Raw genomic sequence first — 26,488 nt, forward strand, 5'->3', positions numbered from 1 at the left:
GTGAGGGGTACAAAAACAAAAATAGCTGGAAAAACTCAGCAGGTCTGACAGCATCTGCGGAGAGGAACAGAGTTAATGTTTTGAGTCCGAATGACTCTTCATCAGAACTAAAGAAACATAGAAATGTGGTGAAATATAAGCTGGCTGAGGGGTTGGGACAGGTAGAGCTGGATAGAGGACCAGTGACAGGTGGAGGCAAAGAAGAGATTGCCAAAGATGTTCAAGACAAAAGGACAAAGAGGTGTTGATGGTGGTGATATTATCTAAGGAATGTGCTAATGGGGACATGAAGGGTAGAAAGCAGGACAAGCAAGTGAAAGATGGCGCTAGCCGGGGTGGGGTGGGGGGAAGGGATCAAAATGGGCTAAAAGGTGGAGATAAAACAATAGATCGAAATAAATTTTTAAAAAGGTGGGAAAAGAAAAATATATTTAAAAAATATAAATTATTGGAAAAGGGGGAATCGGAAAGGGGGTGGGATGGAGGACAGAGTTCATGATCTGAAGTTGTTCAACTCAACGTTAAGTCTGGAAGGCTGTAAAGTGCCTAATTGGAAGATGAGGTACTGTTCCTCCAGTTTGCGTTGAGCTTCACTGGAACATTGCAGCAGGCCAAAGACGGACATGTGGGCTTGAGAGCAGGGTGGTGTACTGAAATGGCAAGCGACAGGGAGATCTGGGTCATGCTTGTGGACAGACCGAAGGTGTTCCGCAAAGTGGTCACCCAGTCTGCGTTTGGTCTCTCCAATGTAGAGCAGACCACATTGGGAGCAGCAAATGCAGTAGACTAAATTGAGGGAAGTGCAAGTGAAATGCTGCTTCACTTGAAAGGAGTGTTTGAGCCCTTGGACGGTGAGGAGGGGGGAAGTAAAGGGGCAGGTGTAACACCTTCTGCAGTTGCATGGGAAGGTGCCGTGGGAGGGGGTTGAGGTGTAGGGGGCAATGGAGGAATGGACCAGGGTGTCCCGGAGGGAATGATCCCTGTGGAATGCCACCGGGGGGGCGGTGAAGGGAAGGTGTGTTTGGTAGTGGCATCATGCTGGAGTTGGCGGAAATGGCGGATGATGATCCTTTGAATGCAGTGGTTGGTAGGGTGATAAGTGAGGACAAGGGGGACCCTATCATGGTTCTGGGAGGGAGAGGAAGGAGTGAGGGCGGATTCGGAAGAAATGAGCCGGACACGGTTGTGGGCCCTGTCAACCACCGTGGGTGGAAAACCTCGGTTAAGGTGGAAGGAAGACATGTCAGAGGAAATGTATTAGAAAGTGGCATCATCAGAACAGATGCGATGGAGGCAAAGGAACTGAGAGAATGGGATGGAGTCCTTACAGGAAGCAAGGTGTGAGGAGCTGTAGTCGAGGTAGCTGTGGGAGTCGGTGGGCTTGTAATGAATATTGGTGGGCAGTCTATCACCAGAGATTGAGACAGAGAGGTCAAGGTAGAGGATGGAAGTGTCAGTGATGGACCATGTGAAAATGATGGTGAGGGGTAAATGTGTGGTTAAAATTCAAAACTCCATGTCCACTCTGCTATTAGCTAGGAAAGGAAAGGCACATAGCTGCCTGCCTCACCAGTGAAATGCATTGAAAGGTGTGAAATTCCTGTAGTTGCACAGTACAGATGAACTAAACTCATTTAAAAAGTTGTCAGTGTTTACTTGCACCACAAGTGGGTTGGACTAGATTTCTGATTGTTGCCCTCAAAGAACAAGGCACATCTGAGAGAGTTTTCTGGAGTACATAATTTGATGCTGTCTCCTGCAGTGTCATCAAGGTATTGCATTGTGCAATTTGATCTAGTCATTGTCAGGCACACTCCAAAGCTCACAGTGATAACACTACTGCTTTCAGAGGCTCACCCTCCCCTGTTTGGAGTAAACAGAGCACCCACCGTACCGGGTTCAGATAACGTGAAGCACTGACACCTCTGAGTTCAGGTCGCTCACAGTCCTGATATCAGGTAGGGAGGGGTGAGGAATGGAAAGATTTCAACATTAGGAGGGGAACTTTAAAATTCTGATGTTGCTCAGTGGTGAGCCAATGTAGGCCAGCGAGCATAAGGTGATGAGTGAACAGGACTTGCTGCAAGTTAGGATACATGCAACCAGGTTTTAGATGAGCTCAAGTTCATTAAGGGTGGAAGATGGGCCAACACTGGAATGGTGAAGTCTGGCCAATAACATATAAATGCAACATAATGCGTGTTTGTAGTAACATAAAATGTGTTCTCATTTTTAGGAGGACACCCTCAGCTTCTCCGTCTATGCACATACCTGAAATCTTTCTTTCTTGGAACCATTCTACTATATTTCCTTTGTACCCTCTCTGAAGCCTTGACATCCTTCCTAAAGTGTGGTGCCCAGAATAAACCACAGTGCTCCAGCTGAGGTTTAGCATAACTTCCTTGCTTTTGTATTCTATGGGCAGAATTTTCTGCCTGTCGGGTGGGCGGGCCCGACCCAATCTCCGGCGGGTGGGGAGCCAATCCCCGCTAGAGAAGCGGGCCCTGTCGCCATTTGACATGGGCGGGCCAATTAAGGCCCACCCAGCGTGACACCCGGTGGGAAGTGTTATGCGGTCCCTGTGCGGGCGGGGGGGTGATTCCCCAAAAGTGAGAGTGTGCTCTTTTGTGCATGCGCATGAAAGAACGCACATCTCCCTGAGGCTAAGTTTAGCCTCAGGGAGATCTCTGACACTGTTACAAATATTAAAAATAGAAAAGAAATTCCCCAATACGTCCTCCTCATGTGACAATATCACATGAGATGGGACATGTTCATAATTTACATAATAACTTTATTAAACTTTTTAAAACTCTGCATGAAACATCATCCCGCTGCAGGATGAGGTTTCATGTTTTCCCTATTTGCCGCCGGGGTTCCTGGCCGACCTGCCAACCTTAAGGTTGGACGGGCAGGACCTTTAATTGTTTAAATGACCCTGTCAATGGCCTCAATTGGCCATTGACAGGTCGGCAGGTGGACAGCTGATTTTGCTGCGCCCCCGCCTTCCTGAAGATTTAAATGGGCTGGGATGACATCGGGGGTTCTGCCCAACGTCATCCCGCGTCATTTTACGGGTCAGCAAGTGGGCCCCGCCCCCTGCTCGCCTACGGCAAAGTTCTGCCCTATGTTTCTAATATGAAAGCCAAGGATCCGGTTATCCTTTTTATAGCCTTCGCTGCTTATCCTGCCACCTTCAGGTCACTCGTTTCTTGCTGCCCATTTTAAAAATGTATCATTTACTTTATATTGCCTCTCCTCATTCTGCCTACTTCTCCACCATCATCCCCTTCCCACCCCCACAACACCCCCAACACCCTCATCTCCGAGTTCCTAACTGTGTTTTCCACCCCACCCCCTGAGTTCCTGGCTGTGTTCCTAAGCACTTCCCCTGAAATCCAAGCCTTCTTCCTCCCTCCTACCCCTACTATTTTCAGGCTTTCTTCCTCCCACCACTACTCCAAGTTCCTAGCCGCCCCACACCCACCATCTAAGTTCCTGGCTTTGTTCCTTTTCCAAGTTCCAAGCCTTCTTCCCCATAGCCTCAAGTTCCAGGCCACCCCCTCTTCCACTTTTTAGCTAATGAAGTAATTTTGAATTGTAGTCACTTTTATAATAAAGTAACTTTTTAACAATGCGATAGCTATTAACTATTACCTTTCTGGCACTGAAAAGTGTGGAGTCTCATTCCTTCAGGTTTTAATGCTGTTAAGAGATTATAAAAGTGTCTAATTTAGAATTTTTTTCCACTTTCCTTTCTGTCTTTTCCTTCTCCCTCTGTCTCAATTTCAAAGTTTGCAGATGATACAAAGCTTGGGAGTGTTGTGAACTGTGAGGAAGATGGCGTAGAACTTCAAGAGGAGAAAAACAAGTTGGTGGAGTGAGCAGATAGGTGGCAGATGAAGTTCAATGCAGAGGAGTGTGAGGTGATGCATTTTGGTAGGAAGAACATGGACAGGCAATATAAAATAAGAGTTAGAATTTTGAAGGGAGTGCAGAAGCAGAAAGACTTGGGCATATATATTCATAGATCTTTGAAAGTGGCAGGGCAGGTGGAGAGAGCAGTTAATAACGCATATAGTATCCTGGACTTTATTAGTAGGGGCATAGAGTACAAAAGGAGGGAGGTTATGCTGAATTTATATAAGGCCCTCGTTAGGCCTCAGCTGGAATACTGTGTACAGCTCTGGGCACCATATTATAGGAAGGATGTGAACACATTGGAGAGAATGCAGAAGAGGGTTTACAAGAATGGTCCCAGGGAAGGGAAACTTCAGCTATAAGGATCGATTGGAGAAGCTGGGACTGTCTTCCTTGGAGAGGAGGAGGCTGAGAGGAGACTTGATAGAAGTTTTCAAAATCATAAGGGGGGCTGGACAGAGTAGATAGGGAGAAACTAATACACAATTTCCTTTTTCTATGGACACCACACATTACTTGTGCACCTTTATCACTGAACAATTACTATCTACAAGCTATGCTGAACACCACTTGGAAGAAGCAGTGAAGGCAGCAAGAACACAGAATGTACTGTAGACTGTGGCATATAAGTTGACACACTGTATCAGACAACCCCATATTTTCTGGCACCAAAAATCATGTTTAGGCCTATATTTGATGTATAAGTTGACACCTTACCCCTACCCCTACCCCACGTTTTTCTGCTAAGAAATTCTATACTCACATGAGTAGTTGGCCTCATTTTTTCACCACAGGATGGGATTTACTTAACCCTACAAGTCAGCTCATGGTACTAAGCAGGTTGATACAGTCCATGTTGCCAAGAAGATGTGCAGGAATTTAAGACACCCCCACACAGCACAGGCTGCGAGTGGCGAACGACAAACAGAAATGGGTTCTCCAGCAAAAAGACTGAAGTAAGAAGTCAGTTTCAAGCTAAAAGCCATGACATTTGCTAACTCATTAAATAAGGCTGCAGCGACGGAATTCAGTGAAAAACTGGTGCGAGAATAGAAGAAAAAGCAATCTGCCTGAAGAAGATATCCAAGGCCTAATGTGCCATGAGAACAGGGACCAGCTACTGGCCTGACCTTGAGAAGCATGTATCAGAATCAATCCTTGAAAATCATCAGAATGGTTTCATCATCACCAGAACTGCAATGCTTACATATGCACTTAAATGGGCCAAATCAAACCCTGAGTCCAGCAAAGATTCACAGCAACAGCTAGCTGGTGCAGCCACTATATGGAATGAAAATGTCTAGTGTTGTGGCAGAAGGCCAAGATTGCTCAGAGACTACAAAAGACCTCTCTGCCAAAATTATTAGTTTCCAGTGATTCATCATCAGACAGCAGCAAAAACAGGGCATCCATGTGGCGATGTGGGCCATCAGTAATTACATTAAGCCTCAATCTGTACCTCATGGCCAAATATATCCCCCACTCTATCATAGTCAACAAGCTGGGTGACCAACAATGGTTTAATGAGGAGTACAGGAGGGCATGCCAGGAGCAGCACCAGACATACCTAAAAATGAGGTATCAATCTGATGAAACCACAACTCAGGACATAGACAGAGCTAAGTGATCCCAGAACCAACGGATCAGATCAAGCTCTGCAGCATGGCCACCATCCAGTTGTGAGCAATGGTGGATAATTAAACAACTTACAGGAGGAGGGGACTCCACAAACCTGAATGATGGGGAAGCCCAGCACATCTGTGAAAAGAACAAGCTAAAGCATTTGCAGCCATCTCCAGCCACAAGTGGCAAGTGGATCTATCCCAGCCAGCTCTAGAGGTATCCATCACCATAGATGCCAATCTTCAGGCAATTTGATTTCCTGTGAGTGAGTAATATGGCTGAAGGCACTGGATATAGCAATGGCTATGGTCCCTAGCTGTAATGCTCACGGCTCATGCTCCAGAACTATCTGTGCCCTTGGTCAAGCTGTTCCAATGCAGCTACAACACTGGCATCTACCCGACAATGTGTAAAATTTCTCAGGCATATCCTGTCCTTAAAAAAATGGACAAATCCAAGCTGGTTAATTATAATTGTCGTGAAAATATAATAATTTTCATAATATTATTGTGATTTATTGTAAAAATAGGTTAATATGGGGTTTGTATTAGTTTCTCTGTGTGCGCTTGTATGTGGGGGGATTTTAATTGAATTGCGGACAGCTAGTCTGGAGCTTTTGAGTTATAAAAAGAGAAGCTGGGTTTGAAATGCTAAATATGTAAACATGGCTGAATTTTTAGGATGTGAGGTGTGAGGAACATTTGCATTTTTAGATAAACCAGAATCATGAATCTCAAAGAGATGGTAAGGTGTTACACTTGCAACAGAGGTTAAGCCAAACAGTGTGTTTATTTTTCCCTGAAATTACTGATAATATGAGTACTAGGGAAGTACTATGGAAAAAGTAAAGTTGCAAAGACATATTGGGACAATGGAATTTACATTAAAACAACCTGTATAAAGGAGATGAGGTTATGTGTAAGGGGAAGGATTTCTAAGAGCTTACAAGTGTGAAAAGACACCAGCTCCAGTGCATCAAGTTGCTGCCTACAGGAACCAAAGCTAAGGAAACTCATTGTGAATATCACTATCTAGGATATTGTGTGCTTTGCCTGGGTCTGTTGAAATCTATCTTATTTTACTGTTGCCTTAATGGAGGTGTAACTGGGAGCTTGATTAATTAGACGATTTAGGAGTTATTTGCAATTTGTAGACCTATGTGCTTAAAATCTTTTCTTCTATTAATAAATGTTTATTTAGTTTTGTAAAAAAAAAACTCTAAGACTCAGTGGTCTTATTACTACTGAATTCAAGGCACACATCTTGAAATAAAAATACAAATTGCAAAACAGTTGTGGCAGCTGTTTCAAGTTTCCTTCTGAGATTTGAGCAGCTTGGCATTTACCATTCGCTGTGCCATAACACAGTGTTATCAAGCAGCACTTACTCAGCAATAACCTGTTCACCGATGCTCGGTTTGGGTTTCCCAGGGCCACTCAGCTTCAGCCCTCATTACAGCCCTGGACAGAAGAACTGAATTTCAGAGGTGAAGTGAGACTGACTGCCCTTGACATCAAGGTAGCATTTGACCAAGTGTAGAACACCAAGGAGCCCTTGCACAAAGGAAGATGGCTGTGGTTGTTAGAAGCCAATCATCTCAGCCCCTGGACATCATTGTAGGAGTCCCTCAGGCTTGTGCCATGGGTCCAGCCATCTTCAACTACTTCATCAATGAAATCATCCTCCACCATAAGGTCAAAAGCGGGGATGCTGCTGATGTTTGCACAGTGTTCAGTATCATGTGTAATTCCTCAGATACTCCAGCAGTCCATGTCCACATGCAGCAAGAACTGGACAACATTCAGGCTTGGACTGCTAGGTGGAAAGTAACATTTGGACTGCCCAAATGCTAGACAATGACCATCTCCATCAAGAAAGAACCTAATCATCTCCTCTTGACATTCAATGCTGAAAGCCCCACTCACATTCTGTGAGTTACCACAGATCAGAATTTGAACTTGATCAGCCATATAAATACTGTGGCTACAAGAGCAGGTCAGAGGCTGGGAATCTGTAGTGATTAGCTCACCTGCTGACTCCCCGAAGCCTCTCCCCATCTACAAGGCACAAGTCAGAAGTATTAAAGGATACTGTCCACTCACCTGGATGAGCACAGTTCCAATAACACTCAAAGAACTTAACACCATCCAAGACAAAGCAGCCTGATTGATTTGAACCTTAAACATTCACTCCGTCTACCACTGATGCACTTTGGCAGCTGCTTGTACCTACTACATGATGCATTGCAACAATTCACCAAGTCACCTTCAACAGCACCTTCCAATCATGCAGCCTCTAATACTTAGAAGAACAAGGGCAGCAAGCTCCTCTCCAAGTCACACCCCATCCTGACTTGGAAATATATCACTGTTCCCTCACTGTCACTGGGTGAAAACTCTGGAACTTGCTCCCTAACACAACTCTAGGTGTACCTAGACAACATGGACTGCAATGGTTCTAAAAGACAGTTCAGCACCAAGTTACTAAGGGCATTTAGTGATGGGCAATACATGTTGGCCATCCTCATGATGCCCTTTGCCCGTGTAAGCCTCACTGGCAATGTCAGCGTGTATTGCCCATCCCATGAATGAATAAAAAAAAATGTATTAGATCAGCTCCCAGTGAATTAAAGGAATGGGATTAGCTCCAAGTGAATTTGTGGGCGCTTTATAAAAAAGATTTGGTTCAAGCCATAATTACACAGAACTGGGAACTCTGGCCAGCCCACCTACTGGCTTCAATTCAGCAATGAATTTTCAGGGAGTGGCTGCTGATACAGAGCTGGGCTGGAGATCAATGGAGACAAGAATTCAAAGGTCTGTGTTCAAATATTTGCAGAGTAGGAGTAGTAAAGCAATCGCCTTGTAATGCATGGCTCTACCAGGGCACGACTGATATTCTGGAGTAGTTTTGATTGCCTATGAGGAATTTACCAGATATTTTTTCCACAAATTGAACTGAATTTTTAGCTCAATTTTACCACTGGGTGAGGTGAGAAGTCTACATATTGTAATGAAGAAGGTTGTGTGGGCCAGGCTGGATGGAACAGAGCGTCTTTTTGTGTCTGTCTTTATCTGCACATTTCAAGAGCCAAGCTATTCCAAAGATTTAAATGTGATGATTAACATCTGGAAATAAATGTGGAGGGAATACTAACTGCATGTTTGCTGATTTATGCATAGGTCATAGCAAAAAAGAAGGACGAGAGATGAATCCTCCACTGGGAGGTTACAGAGTGGAAATTGTTCCTTGGTTCAGCTTCTGCCTGGCTGAATTCTCTACACCACATATCAGGGCAGACCCAGAGATTACCCCTAGACCGCATATGCAAATGTACAAAGAAGGCAAGGAAAGACTAACAGGCCCAGCAAAAAGACAGCATAACTTCATTATCTGCCATGTCACTTCCAAGTAAAGCTGTCTCTTGAAGCATACCAAGAAAACTAGCCCATTCAGGGCATATTCTGTGGAATTCCACTCCAGCTCCCTGAAATTTCTGCAGACACACATCATAATCTAAACAATAAACTTGCTGGCCGGAATCGGTTGCGCACTTGCTGAACTGCCAAAGGCCTATTAAGGCCATTTAAAAATTAATTAAATTTATTAACTGAGCTGCCCATCCAACCTTAAGGTTGGCCGGCAGGTGAAGAGCCCAGGCAGCCTTCGCATTTATCATGAAACCTCATCCATGGGTGGGATGAGGTTTCATGAAGGGTTTATAAATTAAATATATTTTTAATTAAAATTAATTGACATGTTCCAGCTCACTTAACTCTATCACATGAGGGGACATGTCTTAATTTTTTTTTCTTCATTAAAATTTTTAAAAATCAAACTAATCTCCCTGAGGCAGCTCTGTCCCTGTGCCTCTGGGAGATTTCTGCGCACTTCCTTTCACGCGCATGCGCGAAAGGGCGCAGGCCCTGAATCAACCTACTCTCCCCGCCCATACAGGGAGCGCTCAGCGCTTCCGGGTGCGTGTCACGGTGGGCAGGCCTTAATTGGTCCGCCCATGCAAAATGGCAGCACCCAGCTGATCGCGGGTGGCGATCGGCTGCGCACCCGCCCGTGCCCATTCCCGCTCAATTCTCCCCCTTGTAACTGGACATATTCTCTCAGAAACTTATCAAGTTTCCTTTTAAAGAACACAACTTACTTACATTTATTCCTGAAAATGATGACTCTATGACAAGTCATACCATCTGGTATCTATAGGCATGGCTTCCAGTCCTTCTTCATTTCCCTTTGGTAGTCCTACCAATACTGCAACAACAAGTTAATTTTGATAGTGCCTTTAATGCAATAAGAAGTTCCAAGGAACATTAGCCAAGAACCAAGCTTCACAGGAACATTACAAAACAACATTTGACCTTGAGTGCCTATGGAGATAATGGTCCTGATTTTCCTGTCAAACTAATGGTGATGGCAATTGCGCTGCAACTTTAGGCGAGAAAGAGATGTATGCTTAAATTCAAAAATCCACTAGTTGCTGTCTGAATTGCACTACTCCACTGGTAGCTTCACAAAAATGGCATCTGGTTGTCTGCCACATTACTGACATGCCTTGAGTGGCATGAAGTTGCAGTACTTGCACAATAGACATGAACTAAAACTGCCACAGAAAGTTGTCTTTTTCATTCCAGTTTAATTGCCCTAGTAACAATGTAATAACTATTAATTGCTGCCAATCAGCCCCTCTGGCAATTAAAATTAACTACTGCAAGTGGATTCTTACTTTACAACAATAATTTGTATTTTTATAGAGCCTTTAATATCATAGGAGCATTACTGAACAAAATTTGACACATAAGGAGAGATATGGGCAGATGGCTAATAGCTTTGTCAAAGTGGTGTGTTTTGAGGGGCATCTTAAAGAAGGAAATAGAGGTAGAGAGGGAACTTCAGATCTATACCCCTAGGCAACTGAAGGCTCAGCAACCAATGGTGGAGCTCTTTAAATTCTTTGATGGGATGTGGGCATCACTGGGAAGGCCAACATTTGTTGCCCATCTCTAATTGCCCTTAAACAGGCCATTTCAGAGGGGAGTTAAGCGTCAACTACATTTCTGTGGGTCTGGAGCCACATTTAGGCCAGATCAGGTAAGGACAGCAGATTTATTTTTCCCTCAAGGACATTAGTGAACCAGATAGGTTTTTACAACAATCAGTGATAGTTTTGTGGCACCATTATTGAGACTTGCTTTCAATTCCAAATTTAATTAATGCAATTCAAACTCCATCAGCTATGGTGGGATGACAATTTTAAAATGGAGTCATTGCTTAACTAAGTGATGAGCATAGGAATGGGTGAATGGGACTTGGTGGAGTTAGAACATGGGCAGCTCAGTTTTGGATGGCCTCAGATTTGCAGGTGGTAGAGTGTGGGAGGCTGACTAGAGTGCATTGGGATTCAAGTCTGGAGGTAGCAAAGGCATGAATGACAGTTTCAGCGGAGATGAGATGAGGCGGGTGGAGTCAGGTGGTTACAGAGGCAAAAACAGACAGTCTTAGTGATGGCATGGAAATGTGGCTGAAAGCTCACCTCGAGGTCTGATATGGCACCGAGGTTCAACCTCAGACAGTTGCCAGCTAGGGAGTAGAGTGTGTGGCAAAGACCAAAGTCAATTGCATCAGTCTTCCCAATATTTATTTGGAGGAAATTTCAGGTTCTAATTATTGGATATTTTAAAATGTGAAATTCAAAATTTAATTTTCTTTTACTTTTCGTTGTCTTTTTTTCTCACTCTTAATCCAATCTCTCCTTTCCTCTCTTTCTGTACTTGATTTGACATTGAATTTATCCACCTTAATATACACTTCTCAGTCCTTGCAGTGTGAATTTCACAATCCTTCAATCGGATTGGTTAAGGAAATACACTATTGTTTGCCCTATTCACCCAGAGCCAGGTGCCTGATTTGCCTCATTGCAACATTACCAGGTTGGACTTTCAGCAATTTGCCATGGAAAAATTCTAAAAACTTAAAAAAAATCTGACTAACAGAAGTCTGTAATTCTGACCAATGGCAGACACTATTAACTTCGCTCCCACAGCAAAATCCAGCCCAATATTGGAGAAAGGAATAAGATTGCTGAGACATTTTGGGTCTTTTCATCTTTATTTTTATTTACCAAGGTAATTTTGAGATTGATTTACATTTAAGAGTTGTGTTTTAAAACAAATTGACTTTGCAGTTTAAAAATGAAAGTCCATTGGCTACAGGCATTGCAGTATGTGTTTTTGTCTTAGGGCAAAATTTTCCAGTCCCACCAGTGGCAGAAATTGTGGTGGGCGGGGGCAGTAAATTTGGCGTGAATGAAAAAGGCAGTTTCCTGCCATCCGAAAATGAATTTGTACTTTTGTCCTCCCGAATTTGACAGCCAGTTAAAGGCAAGTTGAGTTTCCCACTGAGTAATGTCGAGAACCACAATTGCATCTCATGAATGATCAATGAAAGGCCAACTCGCCGAAATTACATTCCCCCTCCAAATTAAGTGCCCGGCCAGTGGACAATTAGATTGATGTGATTTACAATTGTATATAAGTGGCGCCTGGCGAGCTTCAGTTCATCCATAACTTGGAGGTCAGTAGACGCTGCTTTTGCCTTCCTTTAATTGTGAAATATCGGATGCCTGTAGCACAAGCTGTGCCATGTTGGGCACGGGGGCCATGTCCAGTGGGGAGGTTGAGAGGGAGGCAGGAATGGGGAGGGGGGATGGAACTCAAGAGGGGAGGGGTGAGACGGAGGCAGGACTGAGGGGGCGAAAACATGCGAGGACAAGGTGAGAAGGTGGCAGGACTTGTGGGAGGGAAACGATCAGGGAGGGGTAAGATGGAGACAGGGCTGGGTGGGGAGCACGGTAGGGGAGGGGTGAGATAGAGACAGGAACTATTGTGATGGGAACGTGGCAGGGTGAGACAAGGGTGGTCGAGGAACAGAGAGGAAGAGTGAAAGACTTTCCAGGGTCAAGAGTCAAAGACTGTCCTGGGGTTGAGGACATACTGTCAGGGCATATATCAGAGACGGTCCTGGGGCTGAGGCCACACTGTTATACGTACATACGAATTAGAAGCAGGAGTAGGTCATTCGGCCCCTCAAACCTGCTCCATCATTCCATAAAATCATGGCTGATCTAATTGTGGCCTCAACTCTGTACTCCACCTACCCAATAACCTTTGACTCCCTTGTTAGTCAAGAATCTATCTATCTATGCCTTAAAAATATTAATTGACCCTGCCATCGCCGGTCTCTGGGGAAGGGAGTTCAACAAAATCACGACCCTCTGAAAAAAGAAAATTCTTCTCACCTCCATGGTGAGACCCCTTATTTTTAAACTGTGTCCCCTAGTTCTAGTCTCCCCTACATGGGGAAACATACTTTCAGCATCCACCCTGTCCAGTCCCCTCAGGATCTTAAATGTTACAGTAAGATAACTTCTCAATCTTCTAAACTCCAGTGATACAGGCCAACCTTGTCCAATTTCCTCGTAAAATAAACCCCCATCCCAGTTATCAGTCGAGTGAACCATGCCTGAATTGCTTCTAATGCATTTATATCCTTTCTTAAATAAGGAGACTGAAACTGTGCACAGTACTCTAGATGTGGACTCAACAACTGCAGCAAAACATCCTGACTTTTATATTCCATTTCTCTTGCAATAAACAACAACATTCCATTTGCTTTCCTAATCACTTGCAGTACCTGCATTCTAACTTTCCCTAATTCATTTATCAGGACGTCCAGATCCCTCTGTACCACAGAATTCTGTAAGGTCTCTCCATTGAAATAATATGCTGCTTTTTTATTCTTCCTGCCAAAATAGACAAGTTCTCCATTCAAGAGGAACTGCCATTGATTGTTTAATTGTATCACAAGGAAGAGTGGAGAATGCAGGCTGCAGGCAACGCTGTCTTGTTAATAGCTATGATTAGAATGAGGAGAAGAAGGGCCTATTGCTGATTGACACAACTCCAGGAAGACCATTGCCCTGATGATCAAGATCCAGAGGGGCCTAAGGAAGTTCCAGAGGCTGACGAGGGGCCAAATCCATGGATCCATTTGGCGTGACAAAGGGTCTATGGAAGACTTAGCTCAAATATGGCGATGAGTGAAAGAGTGTTGCAGGCATCGTTTCTTGCCTAGAGATATGGTTACTCATAATTGCCACCTTCTTCATGAGGAACTCATGTCGCAAGGACTTGGAGGGCATCCCATGTCAGTTGCTTTGAAGATAACTGCCGCGCTGAGTTTTTTGCCAGCAGATCCTTCCAGGGCTCCACTGGTAACCTATGCAGAATCTCAATATCAGCGACACCCATCTGCATGAAGGAGGTGACAGATGCCCTTTTCAATAAAGCTCACCATTACATTCAGTTTCACATGGACAACGCAAGCCAGGATGCCAGAGCAGTTGGATTCGCTGTGATCTCAGGTTTCCCGTAAGTTTAGGGTGCCATTGACTGCACACATGTGGCTCTGAGAGCTCCCCGGCAGCAGCCTGATAGATTCATAAATAGAAAGGGATTTCACTTTCTGAGCGTTCAGCTAACTTGTGATCACAGAAAGCAGGTCCTGCATGTTTCTGCTAGGTACCCAGAGAGCTCTCACAACTCTTCCATTTTGAGCCACTCGCAGGTGCCACAGATATTTGAGGGACCTCAGCGCTTAAAGGATTGGCTCCTCAGTGACAAGGGCAAAGCAGAAGACATGGCTAATGATGCCCACGTGTCAGCCACAGGGTGCATCTGAGGAGAGATACAAATGCGGCACATTCCGCCACAAAGTCCTTAATAGAGCGAACTATTGGCCTCCTAAAGATGCATTTGCGATGTCTGGTGAGGCTCTCCAATACTCACCAAAGAGAGCATCCCACAACATCGTTACTTGCTGTGCCCTGCAGAACCTTGCAGGGGAGTGTGTTACCTGATGGTGACATTGAGCAACTAGACATCTCCTTGATCGAAGAGGACATGGAAAGGGATGACTCTGAAGAGGGTGAGGACTCAGATGAACCATATGAGGATGCCAATGCACAGGCACACTGCAGCAGCTGTGCCTGTGACAAACTTATAGCTACAAGATTCCAGGAGGAATAAGGCGATGCCAAGTTTTCATAATCAAAATTCTCTTCAACCTTTGATGCAGGGGATGCAACAGCACTTTCATTCTCAGCGTGAACATCTCAGGAAAGGAGAGAAATCACACAATGATGATGGAAGTATCATTAGTCACCTTCTGCCCTAACAATGGGGTCATCCTTGGAAGGTTTAGTGGCCTTGGCAACATGTGGCTGCAGTGGAATGTGATTATCACTCTATTAACACACATCCTTAAGCAACTCTACATGATAGTCCTTTCAACCATGACATCAACCAAGTCAGTGGGCATGGCAGCTTTCAAGCGGCTGGAAAGCCAATGCGCACATGGATGCCCTCATGTCACTCTGAGAGTTTAGTAAGTCATCTCAAACAAAAAAAAGCAATTGTCAATGGTATGGGCTTGGGTGTCTCAAGAGGGACCAGTATCTGCAGTACTCCATCTCTCCAATATCCAGACTCTCATGGATGCATAATGCAGAGGCATCATCTTGCTAGTGACCCCCAATCAACTTTCACACATCAGGATGCAGTAACCTGTAACTCTACATCATGCACCCAAAGCTGCAAGGTTTGTTTGCATTGTCCTCACAGAGAGTGCATCACCAGGACAATGGTTTGATTAGTTACAAACACTCAGACTCTGTATTTGTTGGAAGCTTCCCAAGTTTCTGGTCTGGCCAAGCTTTGCATTTAGTGGGAAAGGTGGCCCAGTCAGTATTGACCCAGCAGTCAACGACAACATTTCCTTTCATATACCCTGCTGAGGACCTTTTTTAAAATTATTCATTCACAAGACGTGGGCTTTGCTGACCATTTATTGTCCATCCCTAGTTGCTCTTGAGAAGGTGGGGGTGAGCTGCCTTCTTGAACTGCTGCAGTCCATATGGTGTAGGCACACCCACAGTGCTGTAGGAAGGGAGTTCCAGGATTTTGACCCAGCGAGTGAAGGAACGACTATAGATTTCCAAGTCAGGACGGTGAGTGACTTGGAGGGGAACTTGCAGGTGGAAGTGTTCCCATCTACCTGTTGCCCTTATCCTTCTGGATTGTGATGGTCGTAGGTTTGGAAGGTGCTGTCTAAGGAGCCTTGGTGAATTCCTGCAGTGCATCTTGTAGATGGTACACACTGCATCAGTGGTGGAGGGAGTGAATGTTTATGGATGTGGTGCCAATCAAGCAGGCTGCTTTGTCCTGGACAGTGTCAAGCTTCCTGAGTGCTGTGGGAGATTTTCAAAAGCATCACTTACAGAGCATGACAGTCCTCGACATTGTCCAGCTCACAACGGTCAAACCTTTCTATATACCTGTCATGAAGGTATATTAATGTCTACAATGTTATTGGAAGTTATTGTTAAATTGGAATTGTAGTGTGGTCTGTGTCTATGTGTTTGTCTGTGTGTGCCTTAATTGGATTAAAGCCAGCTAGTCTGGGTGCTTTGATGTATAGTAGCTTGAGATGTTAATTAGATAAACGTAGGAAGGAGAAGGTAAAGTGTAAATTTGCATTTATTAAATGAATCATTCAAAAGGATGGGTAAAATCTTGCACCTAGATGGAAGACACCAAGCAATGTGTTTATATTACTAATAAAATTGGATTATTGATAGGAGAGGTATTTTTTTTAAAACCTAGTAATACAATGGAAAATTTACATTCAAAGGAAAATCTAGGTATAAACAGAAAGGGGTTTGTGCATATGAGTCAGAGGCATTTAAGATCTAACCAGCCTGTAAGCCTACAATTGTGTCTGCAAAGAAAACAAATTGAAAGGAACCTCATTTTGAATTCGTAAGGTCAAATGTACTTTGCCTGGTGTCTGGTTAAGTCTATGGGTTATTGTTGCCTCAGTGAAGATCCACCTGGGAGTGATTAATTTGGGGATTTGTTTAAAAATTATTATGGTAGTAATTTGTAGACATGTGTATGTGTTTAATTTGTTGTTAAATTAATAAATGTTTAATTTAGTTTTATATAAAAAAAAACTTTCGGGGCTTGGTGGTTTAATTCCTGAATTCAGAGCTGCATCTCAAACATACCAATTGAAAATATAGGTTAAGACAGTTGTTCAAGTTTCCCTCTGGGATTTAAATAACTCAGCCTTTATCAACTGCTGTGTCACAACAATACCCTAAGTCAGTGTGTGCACTGTCACACAATGAATTCCATATCAAATTGTGCACTGTCACTTTACACAAGGATCGTGTAAAGCACCGCAAAACAGCCATCCAGGAGCCAAATAAGATCCTCACAGGTAAGGAGATGGCTTCATCAAGATGAGCACATGCCTCTGACATCAGACTCATACCCTTCTTGCGGACATATGTAATGTTCCTGAGTGATCCTTACTTCCCTAGTTCAGCATCAGGCATGCGAAGAGTGGGAATTCAGAATGGAATGACGAAGGTAGAGGTGCCCCATCCTCCTCTCATCTAACCACTGCAGGAATGCACCCATGGTTAGAGCAATGGTGTGCAGGTCTGAGTGCAAATCCAGCAGAAATTGCTGGACTGCGGTCTCCAAGGTCACTGTCGCCCTTCCAAAGGAGACTTCAATGCGCTTACATGCTGATAGAACATCAGATAGAACGTGGACAGACTCCTCCATCTTTTGTTCCAGTCTGCTGACAATCTCTGACAACTCACCCTGAGGCTCCCCTGCCTGCCTCTGCATCTCCAACATGTCTCTTAGGTCCGATTCCAGACACAGTTCTCAGAGTGTCAGAGACCTCGGCTGTCACTCATGTCAGCAAGGCGATCACCACATTGTGAACCTGAGCCTACTCTAGAACTAGGTCCCACTGAGGTGGGTCTATCTGCAATGGTGGAGGGCGCAGATGAACACAGTGACCGTTCTTCCTCAGTGGATACATCTGCTTCCTCCTCAGAGGTGGTCTGGGGGCTGGAGTTAGGTTGTCTGCAGAAGGACATTCTTTGCCTTTTCTTGCTGGAAGCTGGAATAGAGAGAAGAGAGGATTAATGATTGACTAGGCAGGCCCTGCATCATAGATCACTCACAGTCACTGTCCATATGTTGTCGATGTACACTGGATGCACCCTCACTGTTAGGGGCCACCTCGCCTTCCGTGCAGGAATGATCCCTATCCTCCCCAGCCAACTCTGCAGCCTGTTCCTCAAATTGGGAGAGCGTCCTCAACTAAAGGGCTCCCCCTCTGGTCCTGGCTCTCTTCCATTTGTTATGGGGGATCATGTCCTGCATAAAGACAGATGGATTAGCCGTGAGCACTATGGATGGAAAAGCAGTTCAGAAGCATGCATGCCTGTTGTGTAAGAACTTACATGAGATGATGATCTTAAAGTGGCTGGCAGATAATCAGCGCTGATGTCCCATCTACTAGTCATGCGTGACATCCTTGTGGGCTCCAACCCTTTGACTGCCTGATGCCCTTATGCGAATGTGAGTTTGGAGTGAGTAGAAGTTTCAATTACCCTGGTGGAGTACAGCAGATCATTCATCCTTTTATGGCTCTGCTTTTCTGTTTGCCGTGGGGGCTAACCCCTCCCGCTGACCTCCCCCTAGGATGACGTGGTGAGGTGCTCCTGCTCCAATCCTGAGCAAAGAGGACCTCCTCCTTTTCCTGGACAGCCTGGAGGGGAATCGCCAGGAGGCTTTGCTGAAACTTGGCGGTGATGATTTGGTTCTTCTCGGCACCATGGATACACGATGACAGAATACCTGACCTGCAGTGAGTGAATACCTGTCCGGGTGCCATTTAAATATGGCTCCAAAATTTTTGACCTCGTGAGATAACAGCAGAGCAGACGAATGCCTGCCTGCTCCACCACGAGGTCTGTCAAGCTTCACGCTGATACATAATTAATGAGCTGAAAAGCGGAAGATCACGTGCGTTCAGCCGACCCGCCGCCCAGCAGGAATCAGGCCACACTTACCTGCCTGCCATCAGACTTATTTGAAATTAATTTTTCAATACAGAATGAATAAATTAATTGGAAAGACTCAATTGTGTTACAGCCAACATTACAAATACCTTGTAGATATTTCTGGCATTTTGTTTTACATTTTGTGATGCACATTTTAGAGCAGAATAGTATTACAGTATGGTCTTTAAACCTTAGGACCTGGGTTTTGCCCAAATCAATAGGATCAAAGCTTCTCCTTGTTATCACCTGTACAAATCACATGGAATAGATTTGGGAAATCCCAATCCAGTTCCTGGAAGCATGGATCAAAAGATCCTAAGAAATAGGAGCAAGAGTAGGCTAATCAGCCCCTAGAGCCTGCTCCACCATTCAATAAGATCATGGCTGCTCAGATCATGGCCTTAACACCACTTTTCTGCCTGCCTCCCTCCCCATAATCCCCCTTGCAGATTAAAAATTGATTATATATATCAACATGGCTACTTCCTAAAATTTTCAAAGTTGGACAAAGACTTTAAAAAGTCTAAAACTATGTCTGCCTATAGTCTTGAAGAAAAGAAACTTTCTGGCAATATCTGAGAAGCTGACACATAGTTATCTCTGAAGAGATGCTAATGACTCCTGTGGCTGCAGAGATCAAATTCAAAGGGAATTATACAAAGGCCATCTACATTTCCTAAGCCAGGCCTGGCCAATGGAGACTACCAGTCTGCTAGGACAAAGGATCCTGCAAGCTCCTTTGAAATTCTGAGTGGTTGGGAAATATGCCACTATTTATAAAGAGGAAAATTTAAATCAAAACACTTTTCTGTTTATGGATGAATGATGAGAGGAGACATCAGGGCTATTTAAATTAAACCCAGTTCTGTCTGTAACACCTAGCCTCCGTTGCTCTCTGCGGAAAAGAATTCCAAAGACTAACAACCCTCTAAGAGAAGAAATTCCTCCTCATCTCCGTCTTAAATGGGAGACCCCTTATTTTGAAACTGTGCTTCCTAATTTATCTGTCCACAAGAGGAAACATTCACTTAACGTCTATCCTGTCAAACCCCCCCAGAATCCTATATGTATCAATAAAATCACATCTTATTCATCTAAACTCCAATTAGCAAAGGCCCAACCTGCTCAACCTTTCCTCATAAGACAACCCCTTTGTCCCAGGAATCAGTCTAGTGGAACTTCTCTGAACCGATTCCAATGCAAGTATTTTCCCTCTCAAGTAAGGTGACCAAAACTGTACAAAGTACTCCAGCTGCGGTCTCACCAATGCACTGTACAGTTGTAGTTTTATACAGTTGTTTGTTTTCTCTCCCTTGCAATAAATGCCAATAGTCCATTAGCCTTCTTAATTACTTGCTGTACCTGCTTGCTATTTCTTGTGATTCATGTACAAGGACATCGAGATCTCTGGTCCTGGACCGCAATCCAGGATTGGTTCAAATTTGGCATTTCACGGGCCTCAAATTATAGCAGCATGATTGTAACTGCAATAAATGAAAACCATCACCCTCTGCAGTAGGATGTGCTGATCCCAGTTTGAAATTAAGGCACATTGTTATCCTTTCTACGGACTGACCTCCGTTGGAGGAGTTGTGCGGGGGTGGGTGGGAGCGAGCGCAAAACTGATCAGCATCCCCGATCGGGTGCACACCGCCATTTTACATGGGCAGGCCAATTAAGGCTCGCCCAGCGTGATGCACACCCGGAGGCGCTGTGCGCTCCCTGTGTGGGTGGTGGTGGGGGGTGAGGGGGGGATTCCCTGAGTCGGGGCCTGCGCTCTTTCCTGCATGCGCGTGGAAGAACGCAGAAATCTCCCTGGGGCATGGAGGTGCCTCAGGGAGATTAGTTTAAGTTCTGAAAAATTTAGTAACGGAAAAAAAAATTAAGGACATGTTCCTTCATATGAAACTGTCACATGAGCTGGGACACGTCCATTAACTTTTTCAAACATTTTTATTTCATTAATAAACCCTTCATGAAATCTCAACCCACCCGTGGATGAGGTTTCATGAAAAATGCAAAGGCCGCCTGGGCTCTTCGCCTGCCCGTCAACCTTAAGGTTGGACACGCAGCATTCGAAACAACTTTAATTAGTTTCTGAAAGGTTTTAATAGGCGCGGCTGCGCGCCCACCGAGCTGACAATCTAAACGACGCACAGTGATGTCGGGAAATTATTCTCACTCACTAACTTTCCAGAACCGCTTCATCCAATTCAGAGTCAGGGGGAGTTGGAGCCTATCACAACAGGCAATGGGCACTTGGCGGGGTACACCCAGGTAGTACATCACAGCACACACACACACACACACACAAACACACACACACACACACAGACACACACACACACACACACACACACAGGCTGGGGGGAGATTTACTGTAGCCAATCCACCCAACCAGCACGTCTCTGGATGGTGGGAGGGAACGGGAGCACCCAGCAGAAACCTCTGCAGACAAGGGGAGAATGTGCAAACTCCACACAGACAGACACCCGAAGTCAGGATCAAACCCAGGCCCCTGGAGCTGTGAGGCAGCAGCGCTAACTACTGCGGCACCGTGCCACCTCTATCAAATTATTAATATGTAAAATGTCATTTGTAATCATTTGTGCTCATAATTATTTGTTGATTCAAGTTATATTCTTTTCATTGATTCCTTAGTAAAAAAGGTACAAACGTTTAATGGTCTCAGTGAACATAACATGCTCTAGAATATAATTCCCATCTGAGTCACTAATATCATCTAGTGAATGAAATCTGCCATCCTTTCCTGGTCAGGCCTACATGTAACTCCAGCAATGTGGTTGACTATTAACTGCTCTCTGAAATGGCCTAGCTAGTAACTCAGTTCAAATGCAATTAGGGATGGGCAACAAATGCTGGCCTTACCGGTGACACCCGCATCCCATGCAAGAATATAAAATATTAATTTGTCATTTGATCTTTTCCCAAGTTTTCTGCTTTGATTTTTTGATTTGTTTGGAAATCGCTAATTTTGATCAATATACTATCCTCTATTAAATCCAATAATAACTCAATAAATCAACAAATGAAGACAATTTGGTTCTCATTATCCACTACAAAAGGCACAAATTTAAACCATTCAGATAAAATAAAACCCAGCTCTTCTATCTCTAGAAACCACTGACAAACTGCTGTTAAAGAAACAGACTCAGCGTAATGATTTGGTTTCAACAGCAGAAGAAAGTTACTTTGAATACTCAAAGATGCATACTAAAAGCCTTTACAAAAGAAGATAAAAATCTAGAAAGATAGTTTAATTGCAGTCAAAATAGTTACTAATAGTTCACTTTTCATTCTAGCACACACTAAAATATACCATCTGTCTTTGTGGGAACATTTAACAAAACTTGTGAATGACTAGTGTCATTGATGAATGTGAAGACAGCTTTGTACTATAGATTCATGTCCCATAAGGAATGAGACTATCACAAACAAATTTAGAATCTTGAAACTCCTGGGACTGATTTTGAATCTTGGTCTTGCATGTGAGTGATTAGTAGTTTGCACAATCTGCACGACCAAATGTTTAATTCTTTACCTTTATATGCATTAGAAGTATGAATTTGATATATCAAATTAGCATTCAATCTCTGTACAATGGAATTGCATTTCACCAAGTGAATTAACTGAAATTTTAATATTTTCATTAAATTATCATTACAACAGCTCGCTCCTTTACCTAATGGTTTGTGGTCAAAAATCTAAACTTCCTCTTGCTTTGTGTATTGGCGGCATTGTAAACTAATGGTCACAAAGGGAGGCACCAAAGGGGTGCATGACAGCAACCCCCCACCCCCCGCCCCTACACAACCTTCAGAAATGATAAAGTGTTTATTTCAGAAGAAAATCTTCTTGTGATCCTTTGCATCCAAGAAAGGTGCAAGCAAGTGCAACAGTATTTTATAAGATCAATGTGATCATAAAGTGAAGACCACTGAAGAGTATTGAAATGCTGAACAGGAAAGCTGCTGTTAACCATTGAAAGACCAGCATACGACCAAATCAAAAAGTTACATACAAATGAACAGTTTTCCTTAGAAAGGAAGAAGGAAAATGTGAGAAACAAATTAACTGGATGGCAAATTGATTATTTAAGGAACCACCCAAGATTGAAACAGGATTGATTGGACAAAAGAAAAATGAGAAAAATAGGAAGAAAAATAGAAACCCACCCACCAGTACCTATCTGTCCCCAGCCCATCTCTCCACTCTTTGACTCCTCTCTTCTACATCCAGCTTATCCTTCCCCATAAAAACAAAAAACTGCGGATGCTGGAAATCCAAAACAAAAACAGAATTACCTGGAAAAACTCAGCAGGTCTGGCAGCAACGGCGGAGAAGAAAAGAGTTGACGTTTCGAGTCCTCATGACCCTTCAACAGAACTAAGTAGAAATAGGCTGAATGCTCTCATCTGTTCCACCAGGGTAAGTCAACCACCTCATCACTCTCAACTCATACACTCACAAATCCATCACACATCCACAGAGACAACGCCACTAACTCTCACACATACACTTATATCTCCATCAGGCTCATTTCCTCTGGAGGTTGCATCCTCATCCCATCCGTATCTCCACTCATCACACAAACATTCCATGAAGTGACATGCGTCCTGCTCACTCTCTCTCCATCTGTTTTCATGCAGGAGAAGCTGGCTCACAATAGCAGGGACAGGTCCCAGGCCAGGGGTGGAGAGGCCCATATCAGACCCCTCAGTCGCTTTGAAAAGCATGCCATCGCGCTGACTGATGAGGACATGGACCATGTCATCAGCATCATTAAGGTTGGGAGCAAACACCCACCAGAGGATCCTGCACCACATCATCCCTCTTCCAACACAGCTGTGAGTGCACTCTCTCCTACTTTTGACTCTGCTGCCATGCACTACTTATCTCTACTTTGGTTCACAGGGAGCTCTACCAAGAGACCAACGCCCACAGCCAGCCTTTCCCTTAGCTCCATCCAGATCCTCACCTCCAGCCTAGAGAACACCTCCTCCATTGGAGATCTGGAACTAAGCAGCCTGGAAGATCCATCACACCGCTTACCCACACCCCCCACCAGCGCAGAGACACGCACCTCAGTGGGACCTAGATCGAGAGCAGACTTGGGTTCACAATCTGGTGGTCACTGCACGGACACATGTCCACAGCAGGAGGAGGCAGGGTCAGACGAGTTCTCCAACACTTGGAAGACTGCTGAGGAAGAGGCACCTGTGAAGTCAGTCTGAAGACGAGCCTCTGGATTTGGCCTTCCAACTCATCGTGGAGAGTCAGCAGAAGGTGGGGGAAGATCACGCAGAGCTTCTGGAAGCCCTCAGCAGAGTGACATATAAGTCAGAGGAGTGTGTCTGCCTGCTCTCTGATGAAGTGGTGCCCACATCTGCATGCATGGAGGTAGACGCCAAGGAGACCCTGGTCCAGCAGAATGCGGAGATGCGCACAAGACCTGCCCTCCATTGCGGTAGCCAAGGGTGGGTTCCTGCAATGGCAATGCGAAAGGGAAATGGGGTACCCCAACATCCCTCCAGGGCCCTCGGACACCCGAAGGGAGGAGGAGAGGCGGCTGTGCACCCCTGGGTCATCCACTCAGGAATCTCAGAGGCTGTCCACTCTCTCCTCTCCATGTCCCCTTTGCCTGTGACCCCCTCAACCTCATCCTCTATCACTACAGAGGGAGCAGCTGGCCGACAGGACAGCCAAAACAAGCTGGGGCCTTCAAGCTCTCAGTTCTCCAGAGTACATACGGCAAAGTCATGGAGGCAACAGGGCCAACCATTGCACAAGCTGTCTCCACCCCTGCTGCGGGTGTCAGGGCAGCAACCAGGAGAAGTCACAGGCATAGAAAAGTTAAGAAATTCTGATCACAAGTGGTTGGATGGGCGAGCACATTTTGTCACTTTATAATCAGAAAATGTATTCACTTTCACTGAATAATGTGTAATGTTATCTTTCAACTTTATTGATAGGCTTTGCGAGTCCTCCCACTGTATCCCCAGACACTAGCAGTTCAGCTGCATGCAGTCAGACCATGAGTGATTCTGGAGGGAGATGTGTGTGTGTGTGGCAGGGTCTTTCAGAGCCTCATGCAAGCACTCTCCCAATTACGCGGAGCTTTGATCCATCACTCTCATCTCACTATCCTAAATATGTTCAATGCTGCCTGCTGGGGTTCTCTTTCAGTTGTCCATCTGAGCTGACCTGCATCTCCGCCCACTCACTGATCACACTCCCATGCAGCACCTGTACCCATACAACATGAGGCTCCGCTCACTTATGATTTTGGTAACCATGGTCATGGTCCAGTATATTGTCAGGTCTCCCATCCTATCCCCTCCCCAAGTCACCCATGTCGTTTCCCCTTTTACTGTCGACCCCTGTGGCATCACCTTCCACCTCCCCACTGTCATCTACCAACCCAAACCCTGTCTTTCCAGGATGTACAGGTGAACATGCATGTTCCCTACTTTCCTGAGAATCTCATCCCCATCCACACTGACCCCCCCAACCTCTTCCCTTCCACCCCCTGGGTCTGTGCCTGCCTCCAGCCACCCTCATTGTCCCTTCTACCACCATCAACACACACTCGCCCTCCCACCATAGCAGCTCCCTCTGCCCCTTCTCATATTCACTATCCCCTCCTACCATACCCACGCTCTGTTCGCTCCTTTGCATGTTCACCTGGTCATCCCGCCCAACCCCCCTTACTCTCTCCTCCACCCTTATTTTCTCCTCCCATGGACAACTTGCTCCACTATTACACCCTTCTCTCCCCGGACACCATCCTCCCCTCCATCCCGGACACTTTCCATCCACCGAACTCCCTCCTCCCCCCGAATACTTTCTCCCCTCTGAAGTCCCTCCTCCCCCCAGGCAAATTCCACCCACTGAGCTCCCTCTTGCCGCCACCACCAACCCACCGCCCCCCCCCCCACCCCCCCCCCCACCACCCCACCCCCCCCACCTCCACCCCCCGCCCCACCCCACCTCCCCCCGGACACCTTCCTCTCTCCGAACTCCTGCCATCCTCAGGACTCCCTCACCCCTCTGAATTTACTCCCTTACACCTTCCTCCTCCCCTTACACCTATCTCCCCTATTTGCCACACTCTCCCCAACTACACCCTCCTACACTGTACTCCCTTCTCCCCACTCCCAGCCTCAACCCCACCAACACATTCATTCCCGCACCCAATCCCACAACGGCTCCAGCAGCTTCTTCCCCTCAGTGGTCTGTGATCTGAGCAAGGCCCTGACATTAAATCCTGACTTCTGCAGGTCACACTTGCCCAGACGTGTTCTGGGCAGGCATGTTTTCCTACTGGCATAACAGAAAATTGGGTGTGGGGGGCAGGGGGGGTGGGGATGATTCCTGTCAGGCCTTACTTTGCATCCCAGAATCGGGTTCATGCTGGCCTCCATCAGATGATCCCACTGTGCTTTCACACCAGCGTGAAACCGATTTCTGCTCCTCATGCTGAATTGTCCCCTATCCGCCCGCCATGATGCCTGGCGCTAACAGAGCCAGAAAATTCTATCTTGCTGAGAGTTGGCGCGGAGCTGCGGGAGACAGCCAGGAGCTGAGGGCCACACTGTTTCACCAATTCAGCTGCAATGGGGGAGGAAAAAAAGAAACTGTGACATCACAGAAAGCTCATAAGTTGATTGTCCGGTAAGCGCTCAATCTAGGCGACAGTGTGTGAAAAACCAACTTAGGACACGCGAGTTAAGGTAGATTTATAAGTAAAAGATAGATCTATAAATAAAAAGAACTAAAACTTTATAATAAAAAAAGCAAAACTTTAAAACTTAAAAATTACATTAAAACAATAAAAATAAAAAAGCAATAAAAATAAAATAATTAAAACATCTAAAACACATGCATCTTTAGTCAAAAAGCTTATAACTTTTAGTAGTTAGT

General features: G+C 45.0%; 1 protein-coding gene across 6 annotated transcripts in view; it reads right to left on the minus strand.

Moving 5' to 3' along the window:
- Nucleotides 1-26,488, minus strand: part of cers6 (ceramide synthase 6) — a 319,130-nt gene that overhangs the window by 183,537 nt on the left and 109,105 nt on the right. The window contains exon 1 of one of the 6 annotated variants that reach the window (XM_041201236.1): nt 25,954-25,996. The exons of the other annotated variants lie outside the window; for them this stretch is intronic. Coding sequence (XP_041057170.1) covers nt 25,954-25,989 — 36 coding nt within the window. The 5' untranslated portion in view covers nt 25,990-25,996. Of the gene's footprint in view, nt 1-25,953; nt 25,997-26,488 lie in introns of those variants that run through there. 6 annotated transcript variants of the gene reach the window in all.

Source organism: Carcharodon carcharias, chromosome 12, assembly GCF_017639515.1.
Source record: "Carcharodon carcharias isolate sCarCar2 chromosome 12, sCarCar2.pri, whole genome shotgun sequence".
Lineage (NCBI taxonomy): Eukaryota > Metazoa > Chordata > Chondrichthyes > Lamniformes > Lamnidae > Carcharodon > Carcharodon carcharias.